The sequence below is a fragment of the Macaca mulatta genome, chromosome 20, assembly GCF_049350105.2.
Source record: "Macaca mulatta isolate MMU2019108-1 chromosome 20, T2T-MMU8v2.0, whole genome shotgun sequence".
NCBI classification, from domain to species: domain Eukaryota; kingdom Metazoa; phylum Chordata; class Mammalia; order Primates; family Cercopithecidae; genus Macaca; species Macaca mulatta.
The window spans coordinates 65,556,465-65,579,668 of record NC_133425.1 but is presented as its reverse complement, the minus strand read 5'-3'; the positions used below and the strand labels follow the sequence as shown (position 1 = coordinate 65,579,668).

Below are 23,204 nucleotides of genomic sequence, written 5' to 3'. Positions count from 1 at the left end.
CTACAGGCGTGCACTACCATACCCAGCTAGTTTTCTGTCAAGACGAGTGTCTTGCTCTGTTGCCCGGGCTGGTCTCCCCACCTTAGACTCCCAAGTGCTAGGATTACAGGTGTGAGCCACCGCACCCAGCCTCCACTTCAAGTTTCAAGACTTCTGTTTATCTGACAATTTCCAGCTCTGTACCTCCCCAGCCTTCTGCTGTCCCTCAAATCCCCAAGCCTTGAGCCTGAATACACTTCTGGTCTGCAGCAGTCGGGAACGGGCAGTAGCTGAGTTGCATGGGGCCTGGGAGGGGAGGTGGGTGTCCAACTCCTCTGTATGCGGATGCTTAACTACTCCACTTGTTTTTGTTTGTTTTGAGATGGAGTCTTGCTCTGTTGCCCAGGCTGGAGTACAGTGGCACAATCTCAGCTCATTGCAACCTCCCCCTCCCAGGTTCAAGTGATTCTCCTGCCTCAGCCTCCTGAGTAGCTTGGACTACAGGTGCACACCACCATGCCCGGCTAATTATTTGTAGTAGAGATGGGGTTTCACCATGTTGGCCAGGCTGGTCTCAAACTCCTGACTTCATGATCCGCCCACCTCAGCCTCCCAAAGTGCTGAGATTACAGGCATAAGCCACTGCGCCCAGCCTACTCCAGTTGTTTTTAGGCCCTAGTATCACCCTTGCCTTCTTGCTGCCCCCAAACCCTAAGTCTCTCAAGTGGTCTACTAGACAGAGTGGCTCATTTCTCATCGGCCTCCCCTGCAGTGCAGATTCCGGCTCTGCTTGATCAATTACAATCCTCCACCTGCTGTCTGCCTTGTAAAACTATGTTAGCCATCCTCGTCTGCCACCAAGTCCTCTTATGTTCTCTTTGCCCTTGTAGGTTAAGACTTTTATAAAACTTTCACCTTGTTTATGGTAAGAGATAGGAATTCAACTTTGTTTCCTCCAGAGAGTATTCATCCCTGGCCCCTGCAGCTCCCCTGCTCTAGTCTTTTGCATCAGATTAAATGGTATCATCCTCTTCCCAGTTTCTCAAGCCAAAAATGAAGACATCATCCTTGTCTTCGCTCTTTCTCTCATGCACCATTTCCAGTCCACTGGCAAAATCATGTCAATTGCACCCCAAAGACAGCATGAGTCTTTCCATTTTCTACTCCGTATGAAGTCAACACCTAACCCAAAGCCATTGCCTCTCCTGGATATCCACAGTGCCTCCTAACCACCCTCCCTGCATCCCCTCCAGCTCCAGGGGACCCACGCTCCATGCTGCCTTTGGGGTGATCTTTCTCAGGTGTACCTCGGGGCATACCTGTCCTGTGCCTGAGCCTCCAGTGGCTTCCCACTGCTCTTAGAATGGAAACTGAAGCTCTTCATCAGGGCTCATGGGTCCCTGCATGACCTGGACCTGTGCCAACCTATGGGTCTCCTCTTATGCTGCCCCTGCTCCGTCACCCCAGCCCCAACCCACTCTCAGAACAGGTCAGCCTCCTTCCCACTCAGATGGCTGCACTGGATGCTTCTAACTCTGGACATTCCTCCTCCAGCTCTTTACTTGACTGGCTCCTTGTTATTATTATTTTATTTTATTTTATTTATTTATTTTTTTTGAGACAGTCTCACTCTGTCACTCAGGCTAGAGTACAGTGGCACAATCTTGGCTCACTGCAACCTCTACCTCCCAGGTTCAAGCGATTCTCCTGTCTCAGCCTCCCGAGCAGCTGGGATTACAGGCACCCACCACCGTGCCTGGCTAATTTTTGTATTTTTAGTAGAGACAGGGTGTCATCATGTTGGCCAGGCTGGTCTCAAACTCCTGACCACAGGTGATCCACCCCCCTCAGCCTCCCAAAGTGCTGGGACGACAGGTGTGAGCCCCCATGTCCGGCCTTCTGGTTCCTTCTTACCTTTCAGGTCATTAGGCTGAAACACCTCTTTTGAGAGGCTTTCCCTAAAATCCTATCTAAAGTAGACTCTTTCTCTTGCACTCTTCTCTGCCATGTAATATTTATCAAGAGGCATCCTGTGCCCCTTGGCAGAAAGCTGATGTTTAGGGGTGAGTCCCACGTATGGAGTACAGGGACAGGATAACAGTCAACATTTACCACTCAGGCTATTTCTCATGTACCCCACACACAGACATTCCAGATTTTAACCAGTGTGGACCAATTACAGAGAGTTGGCAGATCTTGACTATAAAATCCAGACATTCAGATCAGGCGCAGTGGCTCACACCTATAATCCCAGCATTTTGGAAGGCCAAGGCAGGAGGATCCCTTGAGGCCAGGAGTTTGAGACCAACCTGGGCAACATAGTGAGACCCCGTTTTCACACACAAAAAATTTTTTTTTAATTAGCCGGGTACACTGCAGCCTGGGTGACAAAGTAAGACCCTGTCTCAAAAAAAAACAAGACAAAATTAGCCAGGCATGGTGGCATGTGCCTCTAGTCCCAGCTACTCGGGAGGCTGAGGTGGGAGGATCGCTTGAGCCCAGGAGTTTGAGGCTACAGTGAGCCTAGATCGCACCACTGCACTCCAGCCTGGGCAACAGAGCAAGACCCTGTCTCAAAAATAAATAAATAACACAAAATAAAATCCAAAGGTTTGGGGGTAAAATGGATATCCTCCCAGAAGCAGCACTGCTTCTGCACCCACAGCCCACCAGGCCCCAGATACTCATGGGAGGCCGTCATGGATGCGAGAGCTTTGCCCTGAGCCAGCCTCCGTGGGAGTCCTAGAGCTGCAGAGGCCGCCCTTCAGGCTAATTTGCTGCTGTAATAGCACCATCTACCCTGCTGCTCACCCTATAATTACACAGGAAACGGCCCCAAAATTGTCCTTGAGAGACTGGACACAACTCTTGCCAACTATGTTTGGCTGGAGGCCCAGACAAGAACTAATGACATCTCAAGGCAGAGAGCCGCAGTCGCAGACTGGGCCAGACCTGAGGGCCCCGGGACCATTGGCGCTGCCGGGCAAATGTTGTCAGGCTGGAAACTGGGGTCTCGGGGAGGGATTAAAATGACTCCCACTTCCCAGTATTCTCTTTCCCTGAGAAGAGGAACACGGGCAATCGGCCTGTGTTCCTGGTATGATTTTGTTGATTTACAGATAATCTCCCTGCCATGGCTCTTTCATGTATTAAAAATCATGGCCACATTCAGGAAGCAGGGAATGGAAGGGATGCTAATCTGAGGACATTTAATCTGACCTAGGATGGTATACTGGTTACCTATGGCTGCCTAGAAAATTACCGTAACAGTTAGCTGCTTACAACACGCGTTGGTTATCTCACAGTTTCTGTGGCTCAGGGGTCCAGGCATGGCTCGCCTGGGTCTCTGCTTTGACTTGCTCACCGGCTGCAGTCGGGGTGTCCGCTGGGCTGTAGTCACCTCCAGCTCAGCAACAGAAGGATCCGGCTCCAAGCTCACATGGCTGTTGGCAGGATTCAGTTCCTCGTGGGCTGTGGGCCTAAGGGCCTCAGTTCCTTGCTAGCTGTTGACATAAGGCTGCCTTCAGTCCCTTGCCACGTGGGCCTCTCCAGCACAGCAGCTTGCTCCATCAGGGCACACAGGCCAGCAGGCAAGGGGACAGTCAGTGAGACAGATTGCAGCTGAATCACAGAAGTGACATCCCATCACCTGGGCCATGTTCCACTGGGTAGAAGCAAGTCCCTAGGGCAGTCCACTCTCAAAGGGAGGGGTTTTCCCCATGAAGGTGGGAATACCAGGAGGGGAGCACTGGAGGCCACTTAAGAAGTCCACCTACTAGGCCAGGCGCGGTGGCTCACAGCTGTAATCCCAGCACTTTGGGAGGCCGAGGCGGGTGGGTCACCAGAGGTCAGGAGTTTAAGACCAGCCTGGCCAACATGGCAAAACCCTGTCTCTACTAAAAATACAAAAATCAGCTGGGTGTGGTGGTGGGTGCCTGTAATCCCAGCTACCTGGGAGACTGAAGCAGGAGACACACTTGAACCCAGGAGGTGGAGGTTGCAGTGAGCCAAGATTGCACCATTGCACTCTAGCCTGGGTAACAAGAGCAAAACTCTGTCTCAAAAAAAAAAAAAAAAAGTTCCCCTACTGTCAGAAGGTATGCGAACCAGAGTGACTCCATCTTGAACAGGGGCTGGATAAAATGAGGATGAGATCTGCTGAGCTGCATTCCCAGGAGGTTAGGCATTCTCAGTCACAGGACAGAGGTTAGCAGACTGGTATCACAAAATACAGGTCATAAAGACCCAGCTGATAAAACAGGGTGCGGTAAAGAAGCCAGCCCAAGCCCACCAAAACCAAGATGGCGACCAAAGCGACCTCTGGTCATCCACACTGCTCATAATACGCGAATTGTATTACATTTGCATACTAAAAGACACTTCTACCAGCATGTGACAGCTTACAAAGGCCATAACCATGTCCAGAAGTGACCGTGCATGATAGAAAAGGGAAATTCCCACCCCTTTCCTGGAAAACTCATGAATAATCTACCCCATATTTAGCATTTAATCAAGAAATAACCCTAAAAATAGCCAACCAGCAGCGCTCAGCGGTGCTCTGTGGAAAACCATTCTTTTGTTTCTTTACTTCTCTCATAAACTTGCTTTCACTTTACTCTGTGGACTCGCCCCGAATTCTTTCTTGCATGAGATCTGAGAACCCTTTCTTGGAGTCTGGATCAGAACCCCCTTTCTGGTAAACACTAATACAGATAGGAAGAATTCACTAGGGTAATCAAGAATAGAATACAGTGGGGTTTTCTGAATTTGGTGCCTAATTAATGTCTTAGAATGAGAATACTGTTAGTGGAAAATGCAGAAGTAAAAATTTTTTTTTTTTTTTGACAAGGTCTCACTCTGCCACCCAGGCTGGAGTGCAGTGGCACAATCTTGGCTCACTGCAACCTCCGCCTCCTAGGTTCAAGCGATCCTCCTGCCTCAGCCTCCTGAGTAGCTGGGACTACAGGTGCCCACCACCATGCCTGGCTATTTTTTTTATTTTTAGTAGAGATGAGGTTTCACCATGTTGGCCAGGCTGGTCTCAAATTCCTGACCTCAGGTGATCCACCTGCCTCCGCCTCCCAAAGTGCTGGGATTACAGGCGTGAGCCACCATGCCTGGCCACCCTCTTGTTTATAAACAGGACTACCTATTGCCACCATTGGCTTTGGAGATAAGAAAGCAAAGCAAAACCATCCCACCTACTCCCCTTCCCCGCCCCACTTCATCCACCTACCTCCATCCCATGCCCTTCACCTTCCACCCTCTCCCAGCATAAGGAAACCAGTCAGTGCTCTTGGGGAAGTGGGCACAATGAGGTTCATCTTGGCTGATGATCTGGGTGCGGTGTTTCACACCTGTAATCCCAGCACTTTGGGAGGCCGAGATGGGCGGGTCACCTGAGGTCCAGAGTTCAAGACCAGCCTGGACACAATGGTGAAACCTCATCTCTACTAAAAATACAAAAATTAGCTGGGCATACTGGCGGGCATCTGTAGTCCCTGCTACTCAGGAGGCCGAGGCAGGAGAATCGCTTGAACCTGGGAGGTGGAGATTGCAGTGAGCTGAGATCATGCCACTGCACTCCAGCATGGGCGACAGAGTGAGACCCTGTCTCAAAAAAACAAAAACAAAAACATCTTAGCTAATGAGCAAGAACTGCATTCCGAAATGTGTTTCTGTTTTCTTCCTCTCAAGACCCCATCAGAATGGCAGTGAAGGAACATTAAAATTTTTCCATTTTGCTCTACTCAGTTCGCCCAATCTGAGGGGTAGCATCTGAGAGGTGGACCAGAGAGTTCAACACATTTCTAGGAGGTGTCAGGCAGGAGGAGTGGCCAGGCAGAGGGAGCCCTCGCCAAGAATTCAGGCAGAAAGAGCTTAGCCAAGGAGGGCTCTGGTGAACCCTGCAGAACCTGGAAAGGCTCAGGACTGAGAAAGGCAGAGGCAGCAGCAGCAAAGTTAGTTGAAAGTCAGTATAATAAAAGCAGACAAGCCCCTTCAGGGCCTCGATGCACAGGCTACCCTCTTCTGCCCCCAGGCGCATCTATCAAAGGAGAGGAAGCTAACAGAGAGCAGATCAAGCATCTCTTCTTACTAGAGCCCCAAAAGTGTGTATTTATTTATGTTTGAGACAGAATCTTGCTCTGTCACCCAGGCTGGAGTACAGTGGCATAATCTTGGCTCACTGCAACCTCCGCCTCCTGGGTTCAAGCAATTCTCCTGCCTCAGCCTCCTGAGTAGCTGGGATTATAGGCGCCTGCCACCACACCCGGCTATTTTTTGTATTTTTAGTAGGGACGGGGTTTCACCATGTTGGCCAGGCTAGTCTTGAACTCCTGACCTCGTGATCTGCCTGCCTCAGCCTCCCAAAGTGCTGGGATTACAGGCTTGAGCCACTGCATCCTGCCCAAAATTATTTTGTACCCTAGAACTTAAAGTATAATAAAAAAATTTATAAATAAATAAATAAATAAAACAACCAAACAGGCCAGGTGCAGTGGCTCACGCCTGCAATCCCAGTACTTTGGGAGGCTGAGGCAGGAAGATCACTTGAGACCAGGAGTTTGAGAGCAGCCTGGACAACATAGTGAGACCTTGTCTCTACAAAAAATTTAAAAAATAGCCAGGCACAGTGGGGTGTGCCTGTGGTCCCAGCTACTCAGGAGGCTGAGACAGGAAGGTCGCTTGAGCCCAGAAGGTCAAGGCTGCAGTTAGCTGTGATGGCACCACCACTGCACTCAGCCTGGGCAAATGAGGGAGACCCTGTCTCAAAAAAAAAAAAAAAAAAAAAAAGGCAGGGTGTGGTGTCTCGCACCTGTAATCCCAGAACTTTGGGAGGCCAACTCAGGAGGATTGCTTGAGCTCAGGAGTTTGAGGCCAGCCTGGGCAATATGGCAAAAAACTGTCTCTACAAAACATTTAAAAATTAGCTGGGTAGTCCCAACCACTCAGTAGGTTGAGATGGGAGGATCACCTGAGCCCGGGATGTCGAGGCTACAGTGAGCCATGATCGTGCCACTGCACTCCAGCCTGGATGCCCTGTCTCAAAAAAAAAAAAAAAAAGAAAGAAAGAAAAAGAAATGAGCCCTGCAGAGCTCGCAAGAGACTGAGAACTTGGGGGCAGCAGGAAGCAGGAGTGAGGTAGAGAGCTGAAAACTGAGGTAGCTACAAGTTCCTCTACAGAAGAGTGGGACACCCAGGTCCTCTCCAAGCCGCACACGGTCTGGCTACCTGCCCACTCCCAGCTGCAGGAGACGAGAGATGGAGTCCAGCTCCAGGACTGAAGACCTGAGTCAAAGCTGCAGGCAGGGAGAAGGAGCAGGGCAGGAAAGCAGGAGAAAAGGTAAGGCTGGGGGCCTGGGCTCTGCAAGCTCAGTTCCTTCCTGCTCTCTGTTCCCAAGAAATCTACACGCAGGTGCACCCTGTCTCAGGCACGTCCTCCTCTCCAGGCAGGAGACCGGAGGAGTCATCTCTAGAGAAACCAGCCACCCTGAAATAGACAGCCCCGAACAGTCAGATCTGGGGCCTCAGTGAAAAGGCCCACTTGCCACCCAGTCCCTTTCCAGCAAAGGCCAGCAGGTGAGAGAACCACTCCTGTGGTGTCTTCCATGGAGGAGGCAAAGATGTTGACTGGGGAGCTGCTCCTTTACCGGCTCTCCTGGGCTCCCGTGCTCTTCCCTGCCTAATGCTTCTGCGGCTACCTGTTCCTGTGCTTCTAGGCACCCACACTTCTAGGGGCTGATCTTCAAATGGCAGTTTGGGACCCTGGCCTGGGTGACCTAGGAAGATCACACAGACCCTGTTCAGAACCCATGAAGTGGGTTTGGCTAGGTGAGTTTCCATCTCCTTAGTCGTTTGTTCTCAAAGCCATAGCCCAGGTACACAGCAGCGGCAGTTTGCCTTTGTCTCTGCTGGTTTGCATGAAACGGGAGGAAACAGCGAGCTGGCCCTGTCCCCTCTATGCTGGAGTTTATTCAGACCCCTTCAGCCCGCAGCAGCTGAACTCTCAGCCCCATTGCCAGGCAATGCAAGCATGCAACAAGCCCACAGCTTCATTCTCGCCCCACGTTTTGTGCTTTTGCTCTGTTTCTGGCCTGTGGAATTCTTTATCTTGTTTTTGAACCAGTTCTTTTGTTTTTTCTCTTCTTGTAGTTTGTTTCTTTATTTGGAGCAGAGATGTGATCAAATCATGAATTCACTGTGCTATTTTGACAGAACCCCATGTTTTGAATTGAAATCATTTTTTTTACACCAAAAGAACAAATGCAGCTAGCAGAGTAGTTAATTCTATGTTTTGGGCAAGACAACTAAAGCTGGGAATAGAGTATCTTGTAAGCCAGTGGTCCCCAACCTTTTTGGCACCAGGGACCGGTTGATTTCATGGAAGACAATTTTTCCACAGACTGGGATGGGGGTATGGTTTTGGGATGAAACTGTTCCACCTCAGATCATCAGACATTAGATTCTTATAAGGGGCGTGCAACCTAGATCCCACACACGCGCAATTCACAATTGGGTTCATGCTCCCATCTGAGAATCTAAGGAGGCTGCTAATCTGACAGGAGGCAGAGCTCAGGTGCTAATGTCAGCAATGGGCAGCAGCTGTAAATACAGATGGAGTTTCACTTACTCAACTGCTGCTCACCTCCTGCTGTGCAGGCCAGTTCCTAACAGACCATGGACCCACAATGGTCTGTGGCTCCCGGGTTGGGAACCCCCATGGTAGACCATCAAATATACTGAGAAAGATGGCACCAGAGTCCAACTAAAGAGACCAAAATTATAGCAAGCATCAAAAAGAAAACCATGATCACAAAGGACTGGAATACACAATTCTCCAAAGAAAATATACATTTGGCCAATGAGTACATGACAAGATGCCCAACATCACTAGAGAAATGCAAGTCAAAGCTACAATGAGATATCACCTCACACCCATTAGGAGAGCTACTATTAAAAATAAAAACAAGAAAAGAACGAATGTTGGTGACGATGTGGAGAAATTGAAACCCTTGTGCATTGTTGGTGAGAATGTAAAATGGTACCACTACTGTAGAAAACACTACGGAAGTGCCTCAAAAAATTACAAATAGAATGATGCTGGGTGTGGGTGGCTCACACCTATAATCCTAACACTTTGAGAGGCTGAGGCAGGAGGATCACTTGAAGCCATGAGTTTGAGACCAGCCTAGGCAACATAGGAAGATCCCATTTCTACAAAAAATAAAAAATCAGTCAAGCATGGTGGCATCACACCTGTGGTCCCAGCTACTCAGGAGGCTAAGGCAGGAGAATCACTTGAAGCCAGGAGTGCAAGGCTGCAGTGAGCTATGATCATGCCACTGCACTCCAGCCTGAGTGACAGCATGAAACTCTGTTTCTAAAAAATAAACATAAAAAACAGAATTACTGGCCGGGCCTGGTGGCTCATGCCTGTAATCCCAGCACTTTGGGAAGCCAAGGTGGGCAGATCATGAGGTCAAGATATCGAGACCATCCTGGCCAACATGGTGAAACCCCATCTCTACTAAAAATACAAAATTTAGCTGGGTGTGGTGGTGTGTGCCTGTAGTCCCAGCTACTCGGGAGGCTGAGGCAGGAGAATTGCTTGAACCCAGGAGGCGGAGGTTGCAGTGAGCCAAGATTGTGCCACTGCACTCCAGCCTGGTGCCAGAGTGAGATGCTGTCTAAAAAAAAAAAAATAGAATTACCATATGATCCAGAAATTTTTTTCTTTCCTTTTCTTTTTTTTTTTTTTTTTAAGACAGAGTTTCAGTCTTGTTGCTCAGGCTGGAGTGCAGTGGCACGATCTTGGCTCCTCTGCCTTCCAAGTTCAAAGCGATTCTCCTGCCTCAGCCTCCTGGGTAGCTGGGATTATAGGCACCTGCCATCACACCCGGCTAATTTTTGTATGTTTACTAGAGACAGGGTTTCGCCATGTTGGCCAGGCTGGTCTCAAACTCCTGGCCTCATGTATCTGCCCGCCTCGGCCTCCCAAAGTGCTAGGATTACAGGCTTGAGCCAATGCACCCAGCCCAGAAATTTCACTTCTGAGTATATACCCAAAAGAACTGAAAGCAAGGTCTCAGGGGTATTTGTCCATGTGTGTTCACAGCAGCGCTATCCATAATGGCTAAAACATGGAAGTAACACAAGTGTCCACCAGAGGGATGAACAGAGAAGAAAAAAGATACAATGGAATATTCTTCAGCCTTAAAGAGGAAATTCTGACCCATGGATGAACCTTGAGGACATTATGTTAAGTGAAATAAGCCAATCACGAAAAGACAAGTGCTATATGATTCCACTCATAAGGAGGTAGTTAATAGGAGTCACAATCAAAGGGACAGAAAGGAGAATGGTGATTACCAGGGGCTGTAGGGAAGAGGAATGGAGGGTCAGAGATTCCATTTTGCAAGATGAAGAGAGTTCTGGAGATGGATGGTGGTGATGGATACACAACATTATGAATGTATTTAATGCCACTGAATTGTGCACTTAAAAATGATTAAGATAGTAAGTTGTGTATTATGTGTATTTTACCACAATAAAAAACAAAACGAAACAAAAACAGTCAGGTGTGGTGGCTCATGCCTGTAATCCCAGCACTTTGGGAAGCTGAGGCAGGAGGATCACCTGAGGTCAGTAGTTTGAGACCAGCCTGGCCAACATGGCGAAACCCTATGTCTACTAAAAATCCCCAAAGTGCTGGGATTACAGCTGTGAGCCACCACACCTGGCCCCGTTGGGATTTTTAAAGTATATCTGGAAAGATCTGAGAGAAGCCAGCAGTGATGGTTGCCTCCGGGAAGGGATCAGGGTGGCCGAGGGACAGAAGAGTAAGGGAGGCCTTACACAGCAGCTCCTTTGCATCTTTCAACTGAACCTTCACCAAATTTTAAAATAAAAATAAAGATGCATGATCAACAATCAAACTTCTAAGACCGCCCCCTAGCAGAAGAGCAGCAGCAGCAGCACGCAGACCTGCCCGAGGGCGTTTCCCAGAGCTCCACAGCCACCAGCAAACTGTGGGACACAGGTGCCACCCCCTTTAGGAAGGAGCTGAGCGTATTACAGAACTGCAGGAATACGGAATGTCACACAGTGGCTAAAGAATTAAGTAGTATCTACCTCGACGAACATGGAAAGGGGTCCATAACATCTCATTTAATGAAAACAGTGAGTTGCGCAGTATGTACAATATTCCATTTTTGGCATATTTAAAAATCCTCTGTGTAAACGATGTGCCCACCCACACAGAAGCATCTGGAAATGCCACCGCCAACTGTGAGCGGTAGGTCCCTCTGGGGACAAGGGTTGGGGGAACGATTTCCACTGGGGCATGTCTTATTTGAATTTATCATGAGACATCTGGACCTTTTCCAATAATTTTGTCAGAGTACAGCCTTGGCCTATTGCCTGAAAATAAGGTTTTGGAGCCGGGCACAGTGAGTCCAGCTGACGAACCCAGGAGGGAGCCCGCTCTGAACACCTCTGCCCCGCTGAGCATTGGAGGCACGGTCGGGGCCCTGCTTGATCCATGACAAAGTCACTTCCTTGTCAAATGCTTCAGGACCCATCAGCATGGTGATCTGTCAAAACCAAAAACAGTGGGTGGCAAGCCTTTACGTGACCCTGAGGTCAAGATCACAGAGTCCCTCGACCATCGACCGTCGTGGAACTTGCGAAACCTGAGTATTTCCTGAATGAATGACTGCCTAGAACACTCTCCCTGCAAGCCAGTTTCGGAAGCCCCAACCTGCAGCTGTTATTGTTCTGCACCCCACAGCAACTGCTTGGAGACCCCCCCGGGTCTGGCAGGGGGACGCAGAGGTCCCGAAAGGGTGCAGTGAGGTGGCCGATCAGGGGCTGAAGCTGGTGATCCTTGGGCCAGGACTCAGCTGCCCAGCCCAGAAGTTGGGGGCTGCCTCGGTCCATGACACACAGGCTTCTCAAAACCAGCGAGGTCAGGGAATTTCCACCCCTATCCAGGCCTGGAGGGTCTGTGAGGACCAGAGTCCTCTTGACTAGAGGACCACAGGTTTGTAAACATCCACACCAACACCACCCACAGCTGCTGATTGTTTATTGCACAAGAAACTGGCAATATCGAGGCAGGGGGCGGGTATTACAAAATAGTCTGGTGACCAGCCCATGGCTAGCAAAGGGCATTCCGTACAGACACTTCAGTTATATACACGTACGCACACACACGCACGAACACACACGAACACCCGTGAGCCTGATGCTTCCAAACCTCACCAGCAGCTTACGCCCTGACCCACCCTGGAGCGGCTTCCGTGGTGGCGTGCCGCAGGGAAGTACGGCAAATGACTGAAAGGGACAGAAGAGGTTGCGCTGTGGCAAGCTGAGCCACTCAAATCAGCACACATGACACAGGCAGACGCAGGCTGCACCTCCCCGGCCAGGGAAAGGTCGAGAATCTGGGAGCATGGAGACTGTGCTTGGAAGGTACCCGGGACCAGGCCAAGGGGCTGCCTGGGGTCCTAGAATCCTGGGGGCCCGGGCAGGGAGTCTGCCATGATTACTGCCCCAGCATCCTGGGGGGGCATGGTCATCTTGAAGATTTCAATGTGACCTGTGAAGATTCCAATTATGGCAGAGTCCCCGGGTTGGAGGCTGGTGGGAACTGCAGAAATCAGACCGGGCTATGCAGCAGGTCAGGGCCTTTCTGCTGGTTTCCACGTCCTGTGTGCAGATAAAGCACCTACGCAGAATGGACACTTTCCGCTGGCCGGGCCGCACTCCATTCTGAACAGGGGACCAGCAGGCCCACCTGGAACTCCAAGGGCTGACGGGAGAGCTCCACAGCCGGATCCCTGTGTCCCGCCACTGGGGACTGCCTGGGGGACCCTATCTAGCAAAGGGATTTCTTCTCTATTGAAGGCGGCAAGGCTAGGAGTGGCGCTCGGGACCTCAACCCCTCCCACTCTGCCAGGCTCGGGGACGAGGTCCCTGCCAGGCTGCGCCGCTGGGTCAGGCCCGCCTGAGCTCACGGAACCACCAGGCAGGTTCCTGAGACGCGTGGCTGTTTGGGAAACTCGTGGACCCAAAGGCCTGGGTCCCTCAAGGTCTCAGAACGCCTGGGGTGCCAACTCCTGGACAGAAAGTGACAGCAGCATAACAAAAAAAACTGCAACCCTACAACACAACCGCTTCAAGTTTATAAATGGAAAAAGAAAGTCTGAGGGAGTCTGCTGTTTCTGTCCCATGGATACCCAGGCAGCTTAGACAAACCTTCATTTGCTGAGAATGAATTAACTGACCAGCATGCGTCCTGCGACTCAGCCTCCATTGCTGCTGCCTGCTAGGGAGGCAGGCGGAGATGGCCTCGCCCCAGGGCCGTCGCCCTCAGACCTTCACTTCGTCTCGATCATCAGGCAGAACCTCCTTTGCTGGCAAAGACCCTTGGCTCTCAGTCCAGAACAGCCCAGCCCACCCCAGGAGCCGGTCTCCTGGCCAAACTAGTCCGGGAGGTCTTCGGCCTCTGCAGCAGCCCCTGGGGATGCAACACCTTCCCTTGCACACACACACACCCAGGGTGGGGTCTAGGGGATGGGGGAGAGTTTTGCAGAGAGGGTCACCCCTCTGGAACTTTGCGAAGGTGGGGCCAAAGGCAACTAGGGGGCTTTATTCCAGACTGCCATCCATGGGTGGGGGGAACTGCAGGGCCTCCTGGGATCAGGCTCTTCTGCCAGAAGCGAGATGATGGTGTCGTCCCACACAGGGCCACATCCACGGGGGCCTCCCAAGGGCTGCAGGGCCGGTGGCCTCCCAGGCAGGGAGGACTCAGGACTATGTGTGCACTGGGGGGTGTGGGGGGGCGGCCTCAGTTACTCCTGTCCAAAGCCCTCGGTCTCCTCAATGGCATACAGCAGCTTCTCTCTCAGCTGTTCGTAGCTCTTGTAGGGAGGAAGATCCAGACGGTTGAAGCTATCGAGAGCGGGGAAAGCACGACAGTCAGCCCCAGGAGGCCAGGGCCCTGACAGCCCCGCCCTGCCTGCCTGCAGCAGGGCCACAGGGCTTGCGCCACACTGGCTAGGGCTCAGGGGCTGCCAGTCAGGCCTTTACACTGCAGGTACCTGGACCATGGGGTGTTAAGGGAGGGGCCAGGACAGCTGGAAATTGGTTGGGGGGACACTTAGGGCAGTAGCTCTTGGACTACTGGAACAGAAGCGCTTCATATGTAAAACCCGGCAGATAAGATGCCCATCACAGCCCCATCTCTCCAACCCAACACCCCAGGGCCACGCAAAAGCTGTCAGACTCGAGGCTAAGAAGCTGCTACACCCACTGGGCTGTCCCAGGAGCTCATCGGGTCTGAGGCCCCCCGACGTCCCACTAAAACTAGAAGGCTCACCAGGTGTGGCTTCTGGGCAGCCAGGTTTCCTTGCCAACTTTGTCAATGCAAAACTTCTGTGGTCCATTGCTACCTGTGATCCAAGGTAAAACACACCCATGTCAACAGAGACGTGCCTTCCCAAAGCAGGACCCTCCGGCTCCACCCACAGATGGGCTCAGCCCCAGGACACAGAGGCCTCAGCTCTTCTCCATCCCACTGACGTGCTTCCAGGAAAAGACTAGGTTCCCCCCTCCCTCTGAGCTGTCCTCACTGCCAGCCAGGACACCAGAGGGCGAGAGAAAATGTACCGATGAGTTCAGCAAATCCGCCGATGGGCAGGCGGCAGGTCCCAGTGACAAACTGCAGCAGCCGGATCCTCTTCTCATTGTCCATCTCCTTCACCACCTGGAAGTCCGCAAGTCAAGGCACAGTCAGGCGACCCACGGGCCCAGTACTTAGCCCGAACGTGGAGCTCTCCAGCTCAGCGGGGCCCCTCTTTGGGGCTGAGGACACAGAGCCAGGTTGGCCAGGGGATGACAGCCCCCAACCTGAGAAAGCCCGGAAGTGCTCCTGCTAAGAGGCTGTGTCTGCAGAAGATTCCCACCCGTCCATGGGACAGCTCTGGGTCTCAGGGACACCGAGTATTCTCTTCCCATCCAAGTTCTGCTTTCAGAAATGACTAAATATGGGAGTGACTGCTTAATGGCTATAAGGTTTTTGGGGAGATGAAATGTCCCAGAATTCGATAGTGGTGACAGGTGCACAACACTGTGAATGTACTGGAAGCCCCTACTCTCTCGCCCGGGCTGGAGTGCAGCGGCACGATCTCGGCTCACTGCAGTCTCCACCACCCAGGTTCAAGCGATTCTCATGCATCAGCCTCCTGAGTAGCTGAGATTACAGGTGTACGCCACCACAACTGGCTAATTTTTTGTATTTTTAGTAGAAAGAGGGTTTCACTATGTTGGCCAGGCTGGTCTTGAACTCCTGACCTCAAGTGATCCACCCACCTCGGCCTGGGTGGGAAACCAGGGAGCCCAAAGTGGAAAGCCACTGAATTGTGTATCTTAAAAAACTTAAATGGGTTGGGCACAGTGGCTGATGCCTATAATCCCAGCACTTTGGGAGTGTGAGATGGAAGGACTGCTTGAGCCCAGGAGTTCAGGACCAGGCTGGGCAACATAGCAAGACCCTGTCTCTATTGAAAAAAAAAAACAAAAAAACCATTTAATAGTTAATTGTAGGTTATAGAAATTTCACCTCCACAACAAATTTGTATACATACATATGCATACAGACATATACTAAGAATATCTGTAATCATTTTTTTTATGCTATACTTCATAACGACAACAATGACAGCTCTTTCTGTTTTCTGGAGCCAAGCCCCTGACTTCCTGTCCCATCTGGCTGGCAGGGGACCTCTCAACCAGGGGCAGCTGCTGTCTGCCTGCAGGTCTGTCCCTGCACACCAGCTGGCCCAAGGCTGACCACTGACGGCCTCCTGTCACGTCCACTGGCCACCACTCAGCTGGAACTGTCCCTGTTCATCCCAAGGCTGGTCTACCGTCTCCTTTTGCAAGTTGTGGGAGGTGAGGACAGGGTCAAAGCTGAAGGTCCTTGCGTGTGAGGTCTCCTCAAGACCCGTTTCCTTTGGCTGATGGCCCAGATGTCCCTGCCAAGGCCTGGGCCCAGGACCCACCTGCCAGAACCACTGGATCTGCTTGCTGTTCTTGGTGTAGTGCCGGTAGATGGTGCTCTTCTGCCAGTCGCTCATGTCTATCTCCTGCATGCCGCACAGCATCAGCTGGGGAGAGGCAGCAGTCAGCACCCCTGGCAGGCCCCTCCCCACGCATCGTCCACTCGCTAGCACATGACATTGCCCCAGACATGTTCAACTAGCCATTTCTGGTGTCAGCGTTAATAATATGGGTAATGTAAGTCCCTGTTTTCTTGAAACAAGTATCTGGGGAAAGGTGGGTCCTGAGATCCCAAATTAAACCCATCTGCCCTGCCGCAGTGGGCGTTTCACTGCTGAGTGTCTGTGGGTGCACAGTGAGCGCATCACAGAGCAGGATCACCCCAGAGGCAGGGGCTCAGGGTCCCAGCAACCTCAGACACTCACCTCCAGCTCTTTTTCATCAAAGTAGCGCAGCCACTCCAGCGGGGCCACCTCGTTGAAGCCATCCAGGAAGGCTTTGGTCTGCTCTTCCACGCCTCGGGTGAAACGCCAGTCGGTCAGCAGCCTGAGACCAAAGACCAGCCATGGGTGGAGGATGAGACCCATCGCTCAGAGGCAGCTCCTGGCCAGGCCGCGTGGCCGTTACCACGCAGGACCACCAGATCAGAAGAGCCCACTTCGCACACCCAGACCCAGCCTGCTGGAGGCCCTAGAGTGCGGCCCTAAAAACCTCACAGTGACCTGCAGACACCGGAGTCTTTGAAGTCATCCTCACCACCGCCACCTCCTGCTCCTGCCCACAACGCCAACTGAACCTCAGACGTATGAAAGCGTGGAGATAAAAAGACTAAACCAAGAGGCCTGAGGAACAGGCATGGAGAACGGGCACACGTGAGACGGTGGGTCTAGGCACGCAGGCCACAGAGATCCTCTCGGCCTGGAGAAAGATGCAGACGTCTAAGCTTGACGCGACTTCAAAGAAATTCCACCCTGGAGGCTTGAAGTCTCCCACGTGGGGAAAAAGTGCAGCCGGGAGTCAGTAACTAAGGACCTCGGCTCTGGTCCCCCAGCTCGCGCCATCACATGACGGCCCATCAGCAGCCACCTTCGAGGCAGATGGAGATGGCATCCACAGTGACCGATGGGCCACAAGGTGGGGGCCCATCTTGCTCTGCAACCAACTAGATCTCCGCACCGCCCCTGGAGCGGAGGCCCCGGCGCCTGAGACTCACATGATGTACTCTTCCTTGTTCTCCTCCGTGACCCGGATGCTCTCGCCACCCTCCTTCAGTTCGTGGGTGGTCACCTTGCCCAGGATCTCCATGTCCTGGATGAAGTACAGCTCCAGGCCACATTCTTCCAGGTTGTTCTCTCTGGGGGCACAGCAGACCAAGTCGGGAGATGTCTATCGTGGCAGGGTCTTTCCTGGATCCTGCTCTGCTGCCCATGGGACACCAAGGGTTCACGGGTGGCCTAGAATCCTGAACAGTGACATGGGACAGCTTCCTGACTCAAGGAGGGGATTCTAGAACTGTCCACGGGGGACCCAGAGGACATTCCTCTCCACTAGCTCTTTTAAAGGCTGGACAAGAGCTCAGGGGCCACACTGGCAGACAAAATAAAAGCCGTCGGTACCTGCTCCCTGCCCAGAGACGTCCCTCCTATCAGTGCGGTGGGGTGAGGGGGGAGGGAGCTCACTTGATCCAGACAATGGAGTTGTAGAACTCAGGGTCGACGGACTCCAGGTCTTTCAGGGTTGGTCTCTTGTTGAGCATCCGCTTATAGAAAGGGAGGGTGAAGCCCGTGTCGATGAACTTTCCGTGGTACAGCGCCTGGGAAGGAAGAGGCACAGCACAGAGCTTGGGCCTTCCCCAGGCACTGCCAAGACTGGCTCTCGGATACTCGGTATCAAACTCCGCTACCGCCACCCGCCTTCCCTGACAGAACCGCAGCAGCGGCTGCCTCGGACGCAGCGGGAGGGCCTCGGGAGCAAACAACGCCTTTGTCCTGACTTGCACCTACAGAGGGACTCCCACCCTGCCCTGCAGACCGCAGGACTGGGCAGAGACAGCTGGCGCGGGAACCCACGTCCAGGCCCGCATCTGCCCCTCACACTGGCCGGCTGGCTCCCAGCCTAGCAAAGGTCTGTCCCTTGCTCACAGAAAAGGCTTGCTCAGAGCAGCTCCAGGTGGCAGCCCTGACTCACTGGCGCTCAGGGTGGGTGGCAAAGGCAGCCAAAAATAATGCAGACACCGCTGACAGCGAGAGCTGGCGGCCAATGGTGAGTAATAGTCTAGGGTTTTACCGGTCTGTCCTGTTGGCTGCTGGGCCAGGCGGGTCTCTAGACCTGGGAAGAATGTGCCCACTTCCAGAGCCCAGCACCTTGGCCAAGAGCTCCCCGACGATGGGAAGGGCCATATTTAGTCACAGGCTCCTGGGACACTTGGGTCCTCCTAAGAGGGGAGCTCAGGAAGGCAGGGGAAGAAGCGAAGGAAAGTGAGAACTGAAACTTCTCAAGCTATGAATGTGGCTCCCGTGCTGGTCCCCGCTTCTCAATCGGGTTCTCCACACTCCCAAGACCCTCAACAGGGGGCACGTGGCAGGACCTCCCTTTCCCTATTCACACCGTGTCCTTCTTTCCAGTTAAATACAGATGCTGGGAAAGCCCCTCCCCAGAACTGGCCCACTTTCTGACATACGTCCCTACACCCTGCACCAGCCAGTTTACGGTTCACCAGGAGGCAGCGTGGCGTGAACAGCAGCCCCCGTGGACTGGCGCGCCCTCTCTGGGCCCCACCCTTCGCCCCCGTAGAGCTCGTAACCTAAAAATGCAAAAAGCTGGAGAGAGTTCTGGAGAAGCCAGAGCTTTCTCAGCGGCTGTCCTGTAGGTAGTGAAGAGTTTCCACGCTGCTTGTATAGGACTTGTCGAGAGGAAGCCCAGGGTCTCTGGGCCACAGACTTTAGGGTTTTGTTCTAAGCTAGTGTTGACTCCAAATGTCCTTCCAGAAGGCTTAGTGTCTCAGTGGGACGTTCCCAAATGCCGTGACAGTGTCACCTCCCAGAGACAGGCAGCAGGTGGGCAGCTATGTTTTCACCTGGCCCTGTCATCCCAAGGCCCTCAACAGAGCGCATATTTAATGTTCAGTAAAGTCTGTGGCCCAGAGACCCTGGGCTTCCTCTCGACAAGTCCTATACAAGCAGCGTGGAAACTCTTCACTACCTGCGGGACAGCCACTGAGAAAGCTCTGGTTTCTCCAGAACTCTCTCCAGCTTTTTACATTTTTAGGTTACGAGCTCTATGGGGGCGAAGGGTGGGGCCCAGAGAGGGCGCGCCAGTCCACGGGGGCTGCTGTTCACGCCACGCTGCCTCCTGGTGAACAGGCCCAGGGCCTCCTCCAATGCTGCCCCTTCCTGGAGGTCTCAGAGAAAGAGCAGATTCCCCTGGTGCCCCTGGCACACTTCACCAGGAGAGGGAAGAGGAGGGAGAGGAGGGAACCAGGCAGACCCCTGGGGCCCCCTTACCATGGCGATGAATCTGCCTATAAAGCGGAAGTAGGTGAGGTGGTCTGGGTTGATGGAGGAGGCAGGGTTGATCTGCAGGCAGTAATTGTTCTTTCCCGCGTATTCAAATAAACAATACATAGGGTTGAGCACCTCGTGAGACAGGAGGAAAAACCACTCTCTGTGAGGGAAGAGAAAGAAAAGACAAGAATAATGGGTTCCTTGGTGCACATCTGCCCAGGAGCTGTGACTCTCCACCGTTGTGTTTCAGGTAGTCTGGGGACACGTGTCCCAGGGAGTCAAGCCCCGTGACAAGCACCCGCGCTAACCTATATGAACAGCTGGTCAGTGAACAGGGTGGGCTCTGTTCTACACAGAATGGCAACTGCATTTGAGGATGATGTTTGGGGAAACGTGTCCCCGTCGGCTCCCAGATGACGTGTTCCGAGACTTTACATCACAATATCCAGAGCTTCTAATGGTAAAGGTGGTCCTTGTCACCATGCTCAGTTGCATAGGCTGTGCACTACACAAGGGCACGATGCGTGTTTATGACAATAATTTTTCTGCAAAGGTTCTGTATGAATAGCAACTACCCTGTTTCCGCTCTACCTGGGTGGGCAACATAACGTAAATACAGAGCACCACATTCCCAACCCCGATCCATGAAAACGTAATCCATGCTGCCTTCAGATTAGAAACCTCACACCCACCAGCTACGCCACACTCTTGCGCTTTGCCCTCCCTTCACCCCAGACCCCAACACCATCCCCATTCCCACACTTCCAAGCATTCATCTGAATCAACACCCGTGCCCTGGGTGCGAGCCTCAGGCATGAATTCAGAGTCCTTTTGGGCTTGAGCTAAACCAGCAAGGGGACGTCCCAAGGGGGCCAGTCCCCGGCTGCTGGGCTGTTTGTGGCTGGGCAGACGAGGAGTCCTTCGACGCAGAGGGTGCCCCGGTATCCTGTCCGTGGTTCTACCCTGTGGTAGAACAGCATGACGTAACCTACCATAGGGTAAAACCACTGGCAGGACACAGAGAGAGACACACACAGGGCGCGGCCACACCAGGGAAGCCCACCAAGCAGAGCCTGGAGAGGAGGTCACCACGGAAAAAAGGAACAGTCCATCCACAGGGCCAGCGCAGAAGGCCACGCCACCACCAAACAGAGGACCAGAAGCAAGTTAACCCAACACCAAGCGAGAAGACATGCCCACACCGGGAGAGGTCTCGAGCAGAGAGGTCGCCGCAGGCCAAGGCGCTCCCTCTCTCTGCCGGGGCCCTTCTGCCCTGCCGTCCGAGGCAGCATTTCCCAGAGGGCCTGTTAACTTTTATGGGTGGACCAGGGTGAAGGCAAGACAATGCTTTGGACTCTTTTTAGGGTGACATAAGCCGTTACAGTGTTACTGACCCCAGACACGTGACATGCAGCTGAGCCCTGCTCAAGGCCCTGTGGATCGTGACATAGCTTATCCACATGGGGACACCTGACTTCACCTGCCCTGGCTGCCTTAAGGGGAGGGGACCCCAGGGTCAACTCTAATGGATGACCACACAGCCCTGATATTCAACTGCCCAAATGCTGCTGGCCTGGTTGTTAAAATACAGAAACATGACACACTGGTAGATAACAGAGCCACTGTACTGAGCTTTCACCCCTCCCGGGAGTTCTCCATCGCCTCATGACCCAGTTACTAAAGGCTTAACGCCCAGCCCAGCAGGGCACCCCAGGACCCTGTTCCAGGCTCAATGGACTGGCCACATGGATTCATGTATTTTGGTTTTTTATTTATTTTTGAAATGGAGTTTCGCTCTTGTTGCCCGGGATGGAGTGCAGTGGCACGATCTCGGCTCACCACAACCTCCTGCCTCCCAGGTTGGAGCGAGTCTCCCGCCTCAGCCTCCCCTATGAGCTGAGATTACAGGCATGCGCCACCGCACCTGGCTAATTTTGTATTTTTAGTAGAGATGGGGTTTTTCCATGTTGGTCAGGCTGGTCTCGAACTCCCAAACTCACTTTGGGAGGCCTTGGCCTTGGCCTCCCAAAGTGCTGGGATTACAGGCGTGAGCCACCGCACCTGGCGGATTCACGTATTCTGAATGCCACACTGTGCCCACTCCTGAAGATGCATGAGAACTTTGGGAGGGAATGTGAGCAGGGGGCAGGCAGCTTTCTGGCCATGGACGCTGTAGCCTGGGGAAGCGGGGTACAGGGCAGCCTCCCAGGGCACTCAAGCTCACCTGGCAATGCCCCCATAGTCCAGGCCCTCCTCGCCACGCATGATGATGTAGAGCCGGCGGCGCAGGTCATAGGGTTTCATGTTCATGATCTGGGAAGACAGAGCATCGGGCCGGCCTGCCACTCTCCCTTTCACAGCGGGCAGGGGCGGGAGGGACGGGACTCTAAGGCCTACTCTCCAGCAGACACAGTCACCAAGACCCATGCCGTGGAAAGTCTGCAGTGTGGGTTTAACAGGCCATGCGATAGGAGATGGGGTGCTGGGAGGAGGGCGTCGGCCTGGCCCTGGTTTCAGGCACCATGATCTAACCTGTTGGAAGGAATCTTCAAAAAGCGTCTGCCTGGAAACACTGATCTTCACGTGGCTGGGTAGGGCATTTGACTGAAAAAAAAAAAAGAAAATAACTTCAAATTGAGCCTCAAGTGATCATCTGTTCTCCTGTCTGTATGAACAGGCAGCCCCCAGCCCGATGGGCCAGGAGGGGACAGCACGTCCCCTAGGAATGAAAACTCGCTTCCTAGAGACAGCCAGTTTGGGGTTAGACAAGTGTCTGGCCCCCACCTAAGACACAAACATTCCGATACCTGCTGCTGTGCCGGGAACTCACACCAAAATAACTCAATAACCCCAGCTGCCACGGGAGCCCCAGTACCAGAACTCACATGGCAGAGGAAACGGAACTGGTGATACTTCCACCGAAAACTGCGGTCATAAGCACCAGGGGAGCCTTGCTTCGTCCTGGGAAGAGCAAAGGTGTTTGGCGGTTCATGCCATTTCTCAGAAAATGAACAACTTGTCTTTGTCAACCCTAAGGAAAGCTGGTGCTATGTTAATTTAAAGATGAGTAATGTAAGGCGAGGAAGTGACTGTCATTAAGATCCTTGAAGAATGAAAAAGAGAATCTAGAAATAAAGCCAGACTTCTTGTTTTTAGAGAAATAACACTAGTGTCACTTGGAATAAACAGGATAGTCCCTTCCTCCCCATCCCATCTTATTTATTTGTTTGTTTGTTTTCTAGAGACGAGGTTTTGCTCTGTCGCCCAGGCTGCAGTGCAGTGGTGTGATCATGGCTCATGGCAGCCTCAAATTCCTGGTCTTAAGTGATCCTCCCACCTCAGCCTTCCAAGTAGCTAGGACTACAGGAGTGTGTTACCACACCGAGCTAATTTTAAATGTATTATTATTTTTTAGAAACAGGATCTCACTCTGTCACCTGAGGTGGAGTGCAGTGGTGCCATCATAGCTCACGGCAGCCTCAAACTCCTGAGCTCAAGGGATCCTCCCACCTCAGCCTCCCACATAGCTGGGACTATAGGCAGGCACCACCGCATCCAGCTAATTTTTAAATTTTTTTTATAGAGATGGAGTCTTGACATCTTTCTCAGCCTGGTTAATCTTTTTTATTCTTGTAGAAACAGGGTCTCACTATGTTG

At 52.5% G+C, this 23,204-nt stretch overlaps 1 protein-coding gene and 1 non-coding gene across 15 annotated transcripts in view; both read right to left on the bottom strand.

Moving 5' to 3' along the window:
- Positions 1–12,052: 12,052 nt before the first annotated feature.
- WWP2 (WW domain containing E3 ubiquitin protein ligase 2) overlaps positions 12,053–23,204 on the bottom strand; it is a 184,180-nt gene continuing 173,028 nt past the window's right edge. For 9 of the 14 annotated variants that reach the window (XM_077983736.1, XM_077983734.1, XM_077983735.1 and 6 more), the window contains 11 exons: positions 22,433–22,508; positions 22,080–22,151; positions 21,772–21,860; positions 19,548–19,707; positions 17,724–17,857; positions 17,258–17,398; positions 16,470–16,590; positions 16,047–16,151; positions 14,653–14,749; positions 14,363–14,435; positions 12,053–13,935 (listed from right to left, as the gene is read on the bottom strand). In XM_077983736.1, the coding sequence (XP_077839862.1) occupies positions 13,836–13,935; positions 14,363–14,435; positions 14,653–14,749; positions 16,047–16,151; positions 16,470–16,590; positions 17,258–17,398; positions 17,724–17,857; positions 19,548–19,707; positions 21,772–21,860; positions 22,080–22,151; positions 22,433–22,508 (1,168 nt within the window). In that variant the 3' untranslated portion in view covers positions 12,053–13,835. 14 annotated transcript variants of the gene reach the window in all.
- On the bottom strand, positions 20,480–20,579 carry MIR140 (microRNA mir-140). The gene has a single exon (NR_032412.1). It is a non-coding gene; the product is annotated as a microRNA mir-140 (primary transcript).